Here is an 11,923-nt window from a genome sequence, read left to right on the forward strand (position 1 = left end):
TTGATTTTGAGATAGTTTTCTTTATTATTCTTCTTCTGCAGTACATTTTAATCATGTCAGTCAAACACAATATTACAAAATAGACAGAATGGACAGAAGGCAAGATGGCAAGATATTTTCTTTTTACACTGGGGTAATTGTGCTCAGACACTACCTACTACTGAAAGGAAAATTAAAGATAATGCTGAGGCACGTTAATATACAATATGAACTGCATAAAAATTATTTCATGATAATTCGGATCTTCTCGTCTCCAAGCAGCAGTCTGGAAAAGAAAAATTATTATTATTAAAATGTTTTAAATACAGCAAAACTAATGCAACACAGTACAGACAAGATTTATTTAATACGAAAACTTTCAGTTTAGGGAGCACATCACAGCTGTTAAAGGCAAATCCAAACGCTTGAACCTTGAGCCACAATTTAAGGATGTAATTCCCTGAGTATCAGATGAGTGGAGGTGGGGTGAGAGCAATAAAATCTGAGGCCATTAGTGTTCATATTTGTTCTGCACAAACACTAGTTGGCGTGTTAATTTAGAATTTGAAATTTATGAAAAGTTAAAGACAAATTTTGATGGAATCCATACCATTAATTTGTGTTGGTGTGGACGTGGGCTTCTGAGTTTTAAATGTCACCTCTTTTCTACAACTTGATTAGAGCAGTTTTAAAGTTTTTATTCAAGTTGTAGAAAAGGGGCAACTAGACCTTCCATCAAAAGCTAATTTTTTTTAGTTTTCATAAACGATAATAAGCAACCCCACAGGTTGCTTCAATATATGTGATAATATTTGAACCAAAGATCTATAATGACTCCAACATTCCTCATTGTTGGCAGTAGGTGAGGTTTTTATAAAACTTTTATTTAACAAGGAAGTCCCTTCCGATTGAATAACTCTTTTCCAAAAGTTACATTAGGGGTTAATTTGTGGAATAGTTGTGACAAGGAATTAAGAATGTGTAGTTCAATTTGCAAATTTAAAAAAATGTTTAAAAATAATGTGGTAAACAAATATAAAACGGAGTTATGATCATTATTGTGTATGAAACGTGTATTGTGTATGTTCTGTATTGTTTTTGTATCGCCTAAACCTAGTAGTGAAAGGGTTGCCTATTAGAATATGTTATGTAAAAAGGGTAGGTATAATAAGCTAAAGCTTCAGCCTACACCTTTTCGGTCAATATTTTTTGTTTTCCTTTTAATTTAATTTAATGCCTTATTGTTATTTATTTATTTCTATGTGCATTCTTTTTGGAAAATTGTTAATAAGGACCAAAATAAATTACTACTACTACTACTACCACATCCATTAAAGGAAACAGGATTTGGCTGACACTTATTTTCAAGTTCTTGCATATATAATGAATCTCATTTGGAAGGATGGAATGTATAAAGGTTTGAGTGTATCCCATGGCCCTGTTTTTGGTGTCAGCATTTTTGTGTGCAGCTGTACTGGTGTGGTCTCTGTCTGTCAGCTGCCTCACCTGAGTAAAGCAGCTGCCACCAGGCAGCCTCCGATAGGGCCAACCCAGTACACCCAGTGGTACGTCCAATAATTAGCCATCACTGCGGGTCCAAAAGCCCTGGCTGGATTCAAACAGGTGCCGGACACATCACCTCTGCAGCAAAGAATGAATGAATGAATGAATAAATAAATAAATAAATAAATAAATAAATAAATAAATAAATAAATAAATGTTTTAGTTTCAGCATGTGACGACACCAGGCCAACACACCAAAGGTCCATGCTTTTAAGACAACATTTACCACTCAGAATTGACCTTTTCTCTGGAACATATCAAGTGGTAGTATCACAGATTAATTACCAATACAGATCCATATTTCCCATAAGGCCCCATGTATGCATGTTGACGATTGAGTGATCTATGTGATGACGAGTACAGTTAGCTGTTTAGTGTGATTCTTCTTTATCTCTGTGCACTGAAACGTTTCAACACAACTCCTCTCTGTAACTTACCCAGCCAGTATGTTGATGATAACCGTGCAGCCCACCAAGAAGGGCACCATGGGGCTTTTGCTTTTGTTATTAACAGCGCCCAGCAGAACCACCATGGTGACCAGGCATGTCATTGCCATCTCCCCAAAGATGGCACCTGGAAGCTGCTCATCAGATTTGAGGATTGAGAAGGCTGCTCCAGTAGCATTAATGTAGCGTTCAGTTGGTACCATTACCTGAGGAAAGATTTGTTCAAGTTTGGTCATTAAACTAAATTAATTTCAGGCCTATTGAGGCTGAAACAGTTGGATGCTTTGTTTCCAATCTTTTCATTCTCATTTCTGTTAGGAGAGGAAAAATAATTACCGGAAAGGGGAAAAGTAAAAGAATTTCACTTCTGTTTGTGTGCTTGTGGTTTGAAAGGAAATTTTATTTCACCTTTGACATTGCAGCTCCAAGCAAACCTCCAATCAGCTGACTGATAATGTATGGGCCAACCATAGCTAGCTGCATGCCTCCACAGAGGTAGATTGCAATGGTGAATGGTGGGTTGAAATGGGAGCCACTGTATACGGGAAAAACACAACACATTTAAGACTTACAAGATCACTGTTTATAATATATAGTTAGATGGATGTTAATCACCATATAACTCTATACAGTCTATACAGTAATGAATTATAACTGGCTAGGAAAATAAGAATAATGAAATAAAGTAAATAATAATCAAATCATTTTATATCTGACATTGAAGATTCAACATGAAGACATGTGAAGAGGACTGTTTCTAGTGCTCTCTGATTTATTGCTAAAAGAGATGCTTGGGGTTTCAGGGTGGTTTGTCCTGTTAAGGCACTGTTGTAGTGCACAAATGGGCCCTAAAGTCTGGTATGGAATCCTGACCGAACCAATGTTACCCTGGGACAGCAGTGACGGCCACAGGGTGATGCATGTGTTGTGTTCATTGTACAAATGGGCAAATATGTTAAACAAGTAGCGTAGAATGCAACAATGCAAGGACATAAAACTGGATTTACTTCAATAGAGTTCAGTGTGCTCTTGTAGGAGCGAGAAATTAATTAAAATGTCTTTATTAAATTGGCATATCAGTAAGAAATATTTTTTAAATTGCCAAAGCTTTTGTTTGCAGGTATTTTAGATGACATGAAATAAAATACAGTAACTGCAATCATCACGGTAATGTTAAGCCAGGGAAGTGATGGAGATAGCACTCATTTTCCAGTGGTTAATGATGAAATTGATTTTAGGTCTTTTTGTGGATTTTCATATTTGACCTTAGAGTTATAATACTGTTAAAAGCCTGCCTGTATTGCAGTTGTAAAATATGTTTGAGATTGTTTACCAATTCATGTCACAAGTTGGAAATGGGTTGTGCATTATTTTCATCAAGCTCTGACTATCTAACAGTGCCTTGAAGAACTAAAAGATGGTAAATGAATAACAAGGCAATAGCCAACCTTCTGCCCGCACACACAAGGCACATTAAGTTCCTTTTGACTGAGATGCCTCATTTGACTCCTTTCTGCCAGTAATAAACAAGTGTTGCTTGAGCATGAAGAGAAAAGTCCCTGTCACTTACATTTACATGCATGGTCTGTGTTCATGTTATCAGTATCTAAAAGATAAAGCACATCGGATGTTTTGCTAAAAGACCTACAGTACTTGTCAGGTCACAACAATTAATAGGAAATAGCCTCTAACAGCAAAGAACCACAGGCTCTGATTTAAAGCAGCCATATTGTATACAGAAAATGCATTATGCCACATAGTATGAACCACCCACACAAGTATTAGTAAAGCATGCTACGATAGTGTGAAATTAATTATTAGTATGCAACATGTGCCTATTGGATCAAAGCCAATGAAGGATAAACCTAACAGGCAAATAAACCAAAACAAGTCAAACAATGGGACATTTCTGAAATTTAGATTCTGACAGTAACAAACTACTGTTAAGTTATCATGGACAGTGTTATCTACGGTTCATATGCAGCATATTTGTTCTGAATTTGTAATAACATATTTTTGTAAAAATTTAGATTAGAAATGAAGTTCTTTATTCCAGAGGAAAGGAAGGAGCAGAGGGAGAATGACGAGGAGAGAACATACACAACATATCTGCATGCTGTGCATATGAGCAAGGTGAGGTTTCAGAGTTAAAGGGAAAGTTCTGGAAAAAGACAAATGAACATACGATTCTGCCTACCTGATCTCTGCCATGCAAGCCACCATGACGGCCACTGCCAGGCCGTGCACCAGCGCTGGCTGCACTCTGCCTGCTGCTTCCACATTCTCAATGACTGAGACGCATCCAATGAAGACGAAAAAGGTAGTCCCTACCACCTCAGCAATGCAGGGCTGGATCAGGCGCTCAAACAGACTTGGAGGGGGTGGGGATTTGTTTGGCTTTGATATCAAAGTGGTCTCTACATTGCTCATTTCCAGCTTCTCTTCTGCCATCTGGTCTCAGCTGTGGTACTTTAGTGTACGAGCAGGGAAGTGAGGGTGAAGGACTGCTACAGAAGCATTAACAGTTCCAAATTTATAACCACTTCCTTGCTAATTGTTTGAACTTTGGTAGGCATAAAACAATTTTTTTGTTTGTTTTTTATGACAGCATCCTGTCATAAAATTACCATATGGATTTTCCAGCTTTTCAAGCCTTTTTAGCACATTGAACCAATTAGATTACAAGGACAGCCTCAAAGTCAAAATATATTCATTCCAAAGTCCTTCATAAGTGCAGCTGGAGTCCTACCAAATATTGTATAAATGGAAAGATCATATGGAGAGAGTCAAACAATAGCGATCAAAGTTTTATTGCCACCAAGGTCAGTGTGTTATAGTTCAACAGAGATTATGATTTTACAATATTATAAAATAAAAGTAGGTCGGTAAAGGTGTAAGAAGTGTTAATGACCATACCACCCTATCAGCTTTTTTAATGTCTTTTCCACACAAGGTTTTTCTGCTGCCTGATTTTGCCTGAAATTCAGTTGATGTCCCCAATGTGTGCCTGTAGCTACTGTCGTTGAATACCTAATATGTTCTATGGCTGAGGTAATGCTTTGATTATGTGAATTAAAAGATATCCATCAACAAGGATGTGGTGTAATCCAAAAAATATCTTTTAACTGAATGCATGTTAACCGAATAGTAGAAAAGTAGCTGAAGAGAACACATTTTGTAACTGGTATACATTATTGGATTATTGACACATTAACTTGAAAACAGAACAAACTGCAAATAATTGCCATGAGAACTGTCATGTCATGTGCAGTTTTGCATTATTAGCATTAGTTGCTATTCATTAATTGCCTATTGGGAAACGGAATCATTTTGTTGCTGAAGGTCTAAATTATAAATGAGAAAATCTGAAAATGTATGGCCTAACTGATACACTGTATACTAAAATGTATTAATTCTGCAAGATAATATACAGTATGGAGTATGCTCAGAAGTAGGCCGCCTATTAGGAAATTGATTACAAAAATATTTCATAATGGTTTATGGTTTTTATTCAGGTTCATTGTAACACACCATATAAGGAGTGAGTGAATGAACAGTGAGTAATGAACACATGCCTATAAAACAACATATTATACCTGGACTATGTACATGAAAGTATCAAATCAATGTATTGCATAACCACTGCCTTTTTTGTCAATTGTCAATTATTCATATTTATGAATCACAGTTGATTTTTTCTTAATGCTTATGCAGTGTGAACATTTCAACAGTTTCTATTAGGAGGTGCATGAGGAATGCATTACCAGAATGGGAATGTATTACCTGCAAGAGATTAAATGTGCAGATACCAAGAGGTTGTAAAGAATACTGAAGTATGTTAATATTTCTTGATAGTTTGGCTGAACTATGCCACACTGTAAAATTTCGAAATTACAAGATTATTAGCCAGATATATTAGCTCTGCAGCCATGTTTAATAATTCTAATGTTTTATCAGTAAAAAAAATGAAACTTTTTTCTAGTTTTCATGGATGATAAATATGAAATAATTGTCAAATTATATTTTCATCACATTAAGTCATAAACAATGCAACTCCAACAGAGCACATTTTTCCACTGCCAAATGATTTGGATGATCAGCATGATGAAGGCTGAGAGAGCTAGATTAAGAATTAGCCAGAATGTATCCCTGCACATGGGCCTTTACGACCAGGATTGTGACCTTGATCAAATATCCTCTCCACCTCCTGCAATATAATACCTCCACATGGACATTAGATCTAATTTGCTTTCTGCTATCAGGCATTACCTATGTTTTTTTTTTTTTTACAACACATTTGTTTATGGTGGTGGAGTTTATTTATTTTATAGAAGTAGGTTAATTATTGGAAAATCAGAACTTAGAACGATCTCCCTTTGTTGTCAAGCACACCTTTCTTTGTCGAGATAATTTAGCCACACAACATCAGCTGAGCAAAGCAGTGGCAGCATTTCAGAATTGAGAGGTGTATAAACTAGCCTCTCTAGTTTAGAAAATATATCCCCAAAGTGCATGCATGCCATTAATTAATGGCAAAGGTAAAAATATGTTTATTCCGAAGTAACCCTTAATGGTTCCTGCAATCATATTGACATTCTTAGTGGCTCCCCATGATTGCAGCTGGTATTTATCCCCAGGCTAATTGACTTCTCTTCAGGATGTAATGAGTATTTTGAAACATATTCTGTTTTAACAGATATCATGATCATTTGGAATAAAGATATGATGAAATAATGCATGACAATCTTTGATGAATACAATTTATTTTCATCAGCAAGAGTGATGTACATCAATATTTTTTTTTAAAGTTAGAAACATACTAGACAATATGAACAAAAAGTATAAAAATGTTATAAAAATGCATATTATCTAGGAGATAACACTTCAAATTTAGTTAATGTACAGTAATTTTGGAAATTATTGCTATTGATGAAATAAACATCTTCAAACCTAATGATCAACAAAAGTAATTAAATGGAAGAAAATAGGTTTTAGGGACAAATGTGTACAGGTATAAATATAGTAAACACAGCACAGGTTTTAAATATATTGGGAGGACAGGGGTATTCAGTAGAAACTGGCACAAGCTGCAGATGACATTATTTCTATTTTCAAATCCTATCTCATGATATTACACTTGCATTTTTTTAAAAACAAGTAGTGGATGTATAATGGTTTGAAATTTTTGGAAGGTAGTTAAATACTTATGCTACCACCCTAAACACTAGTTTTGAAAAGGATTGGACCCATTTGAATTTGAAAACAATAACTGCAGGTAGCACGTCCATCAGGAGATCCACGCCCTTCAGTGTAATAAAGCCATAATGTTCTTCATAGCAGCGATCACTTTAGAAGAACCCGGATTCTCTTGTCACCAAGGAGCAGTCTGTAAATTTAAAAAGTAGCTGTCTTAAAAGAATATGTTCATAGGGAAACAACAACCAGAAAATATTTCATAATATTGCATAAATTAATATCCTAATCAGCCTTATGAAAACGTCAAGCCAACTAAATTGTCCAACTAAATAGTTCTAACTTATGCTCAACTCAATTGAACTTTTCAAAGCTGTGCAACTAAGGTGCTTTTCAAATGTCACTACATTGCTGCAGTTCACCATTTAAACACTAGGTGGATGTATTGTGCTATTATGTGTTTGTGTGTATGCGTACACTGTGTGCATGTGTGAGTGTGTGCGTGAGCGTGTGTATATGATTAAAGTCAAGTAGCCCAAGCATTAGTTTTACGTTCAATTAAAAATTGACCCTGCACAATACCTATACATTTGCAGTTGTAAAAGCGCACAGGTCTAGCAAACAATAAATTTCAGGTTTAACACACCTCACAAAGCTGGCTGTGAGTAGAGCCCCCAGCAAAGGCCCGACCCAGTAGATCCAGTGGTAGCTCCAGTACCCAGAAACCACAGCTGGCCCTAAGGCCCGCGCCGGGTTCATACATGCTCCGGACACTGCTCCTCTGAATCACAGAAATACACAAACTGGTCATTATCACAGTTACATTTATCGGAAACATTAAGCATTACGATTATGGGAAAACCTTATTGCCTCTTTTATTATGTGCATTCAAAAATGGGAATAGTGGAAATGTGAATGATATTGATGATTTTCATGTGAATTACATTTCAGAGCGGAGCATTATGTCAAACACAATGAATAAGTTGTGTAATTTTATGTTGAAGCTGTGAATGTTACAGCAGTTTACACATTGACCTTTCAGCTTGTGCAACAGAACAAGCCGGTAAATTAGAAAGCCCTACTGAATGACCGATGGAGCACCTGAAAACTCGGACCTGTTATTTTAAATTATCTTGGATAATTCATAATTCATGGGCCAATAGCATACATGTCAGTAATGTCGCTTGCCGACTTACCCAACCAGAATGTCTGCAGCCACAGTCAGACCGATGCAGAAAGGGGCCATGCCACTGCTGGTCCTCTTATTGACAGCCCCCATACACACCGTCATTGTCAGGAAGAGCGTCATCACCATCTCAGCCACAGTGGCCGCTCCCACCTCAGCATCGTTTTTCACCGCGTCAAATGCCGCTCCTGTAGCGTTGCTGTATTTCTCAGGTGAAGAGATTGCCTGAGTAAAAAATGAACCAAAACTCATGAATTATGAACATTCATAGATTCATTCATCTGGTGTAGAGGAGAATCTTTTCAAATATTCATAATGAATCAAAATGCAGTTTTTTTTCCCTGTGATTTTGTGTGAAAGAGAATGTTACCATAGGACAGTCTAAAAGTGGCTAAAGCATATCATATCAGACATTGGTAGTATGCAGCCAATAAACCACAAGGCTTGTTTTGACTCATTGAGTCATGTTGAGGGTTGTAAACCCATAACTAAAGAGATTGCTTGAAACATTCAGTTATTTCTCTCATGTGAGATGTGTTAATATTTATATCACTATATTATATCACTGTAACAGAGAAATGTGTCTGTATTTTCACAATGGTCTGTATTACCAAAATGCAAACAAGACAAGAAACAAGAAAAAGCTTGCAAACTACAGAGACATGCCTCATCGTATATAAATATATATTTCATTTTAGGGTCATCATTTGCCCTGAATTCAGATTTCAAAGGCATGCGCATCCATGATAGTAAAACGAAAAGAGTACAGGTGTGGAGAGGAATAGGCTAGACTCCTCAGTAAATATATACAAGTATGCAAGAACATTAACAGCTACAAATGAGATAAATATTCCATAACATTATATTTAAATAGGGCAGTCTTTGTAAAGTTCTGTATAATAAGGTTACATATAAAAAGCATAGACTGTACCCACCTTAGCAAGGCCTGCACCAATCATCCCCCCAAGCATTTGGGCAAGAATATAGGGCACAAGCAGAATGACCTTGAGCCCCCCAACGAGGAAGACTGACACAGACACTGCTGGGTTGAAGTGGCCCCCACTGTACACACATTTAAAGAACAGGAAATGAAGTCATTATATGCATTGCAATATTCTTCATTATCCCCACTTCAAGTTTTATGTTAAGTTTCAATCCTACAAAAATTATTTTAGAAGGTGGGTTTAATGACTTCTACTGCAGTAATAACCAAGCAGTAAAGTTAATGTACCGTCTGACTGTGAAGGTTAAACAAAAAAAAAAAAAGATGCTTTTGCATGTTCTGCATTTCTTGAAGTAGCCGTAATAACTGTACTGTCTGCAAACAGCTGTCTGCAATACACTTTCTGAGTGTGTCTGTGGATTAGGAAAGTGGGCAGCTTTGCAAAAAGAAATTTCAAGGTGGTCCCTACCTGATTTCCCCGAACAAAGCAATGACGATGGCCAGCGCGAGTCCATGTGCCAGGGCTGGCTGCAGCCTGCCAGTTCCTTCCACGTTCTCAATCACAGAGGAGCACCCAACGAAGATGAAGAGGGCAGACCCCAGCAGCTCGGCCACGCATGGCTGGATGTAGCGCTCAAACACTTCAGCCCCGCGGTGGGAACCAGCCTTCTCTATAGCTGGCTCTGCCGTGTCCATGTTGTCCATGTTATAGAGCTCTGTCTTAGATTCTGTCACAGACATCCTACCAGCGCTGTCGTGGACTAAAGAGCTCCAATGTTCTCCTCTGACCTGTGCTCACAGTCGTGCGCTGATAAGGCTGCACGGGGATGAGTGAGGGGTGTGTGTCTTTTTGGGGGGGGGAGTGGACATTACAATCCCTTCTTTTGGCAGCATCCCAGTTGCTGAACACAGAAATTCTTCACGATTGCCATGGAAGAAATGAACATTGATTCTGAAAATGTAGATATGGGCCTTCTTATCTCCACATATAAACTAGAATTCTGGATAGAGATAGAAGGTGAAAGTGGCAAGGTGCTTGAAGGTGAGCTAGCATAAAAAAGGGGGGTGGTCACATATTTAAGGACTTGATTCATATCTTTGTATCTTCTTCAGCTGAGGGTCATCTTCAGCTCAGTATTTTCAGCTTCGTACTTCATATTCTGTTTAAACCAAAACCTTTCGATATCACATCAATAAAAATGCCTCTATTTTCACCCCTGAACAAAGTAAAGTAGCTGATTTTTTTAGTCTAAAGCCTTTTAACAGAACCCTTCTAGACATTTGATTTTTATATATAAATGGAAAAAAATGGACATTGGTTTCAGTTATTCTTTACTTTTCTATAGTTCACAATACTGCTAATCCAGAATAGATGTTTATAAATTATAAAACCATTGGTAAAAGGTAAGATGCCTATAAAGATGCCTAAGGAGGCTGTGTTATGTAATATAGGATTCCTCAGTCCCTTTTATGCAATGTAATAAATATGTATGGCTGTTTACCAGGGTTGCTATAAAATTATCATCTAATCTCATTGCACGCAATAAAACAAGCAATGAACATTGCCTTTTTACAGACCCAGACCCAGGATTATATAACAACAATATGGAATTATAACTAAAACTAACATTATTCACAATTGTTTTGGGATGATTATACATGAAGCATTGATGTGCAAGTGACAAGAAACTTTGATAATATATTTTAAGGATTTCACAGACAGAATTTACAATTGCTATATGTGATTTTCTTCTGTAGTATCACTTAAATCCTGAATTTATCCATTTCTGTGAAACAGTGCTAGCTGGAAATAAATTATTCTTGAAAACCACTCAAAACAAGATATCGCTCATAAGAATGGAATAGAGTTACAGACACATTATTACATTTAACATATTACCTATGAACTGGTGTTCAGCCAAACACATGATTCTTTATAAACACATTATCTATGGGGTTGATAAAGACATTGCTATCTGATTTGGATAATGTACAAAGCCTAACATTGTTGAGATATGCGTTTATTGACAATATGAAGTCACCAGATTGGATGAGGTTAATAGTTAACTGGGAGAGGTTTGCAATGGAAACTTGTGAAATTGATCAGCTTGTGAAGATCAAAGAGTAACACAGCTCTGGTTTTTTATACTGCTCAAAATATGGAAAACCATTAGAATGACTGGTGACCTTGCTAATACATGGAGACTTTGAGACTTAAGTCCTGAAGGATGCATGAAAGGTCACCCTACGGGCACTCAATTTCCACAGCAAAAGTGAAAATATTCTGCCTCTTGGTTTTCTAATAGTTGAACTGCCCATATTTGTTATACATGCTGTGGTTTTTAAAAGTATATGGTCATTCACATTATTTATATCTGACAGAGAAATTGTATGTTGATCTGCAATTAAACCTGAATGGAAAGCCATGGGTTCATGAAAAGTTATTTCTTCTTTATCATGATTAACTTTCTGAAATTCTAAATAAAAACACTGAAAATGTACTTGTGACATTTTGTATTCTACAAAATGTCACAATATTATATATTTACACTACATGGCCAAAAGTATGTGGACACCCGAACATCACACCAATATGTGCTTGTTCAACTATCT

General features: G+C 36.7%; 2 protein-coding genes across 2 annotated transcripts; both read right to left on the minus strand.

Moving 5' to 3' along the window:
• LOC135248328 (aquaporin-8-like) lies at positions 1 to 4,510 on the minus strand. Its single transcript, XM_064322832.1, has 5 exons — positions 4,186 to 4,510; positions 2,397 to 2,523; positions 1,980 to 2,194; positions 1,486 to 1,620; positions 1 to 265 (listed from the first exon to the last, which is right to left on the minus strand). The coding sequence occupies exons 1-5, from the start codon at positions 4,437 to 4,439 to the stop codon at positions 223 to 225; spliced, it is 774 nt and encodes a 257-aa protein (XP_064178902.1). The 5' UTR covers positions 4,440 to 4,510; the 3' UTR covers positions 1 to 222.
• Positions 4,511 to 7,209: 2,699 nt separating this feature from the next.
• On the minus strand, positions 7,210 to 11,169 carry aqp8a.1 (aquaporin 8a, tandem duplicate 1). The gene is made up of 5 exons (XM_064322848.1): positions 9,780 to 11,169; positions 9,303 to 9,429; positions 8,378 to 8,592; positions 7,828 to 7,962; positions 7,210 to 7,374 (listed from the first exon to the last, which is right to left on the minus strand). The coding sequence occupies exons 1-5, from the start codon at positions 10,049 to 10,051 to the stop codon at positions 7,332 to 7,334; spliced, it is 792 nt and encodes a 263-aa protein (XP_064178918.1). The 5' UTR covers positions 10,052 to 11,169; the 3' UTR covers positions 7,210 to 7,331.
• Between the last annotated feature and the right edge of the window lie 754 nt (positions 11,170 to 11,923).

Source organism: Anguilla rostrata, chromosome 2, assembly GCF_018555375.3.
Source record: "Anguilla rostrata isolate EN2019 chromosome 2, ASM1855537v3, whole genome shotgun sequence".
Lineage (NCBI taxonomy): Eukaryota > Metazoa > Chordata > Actinopteri > Anguilliformes > Anguillidae > Anguilla > Anguilla rostrata.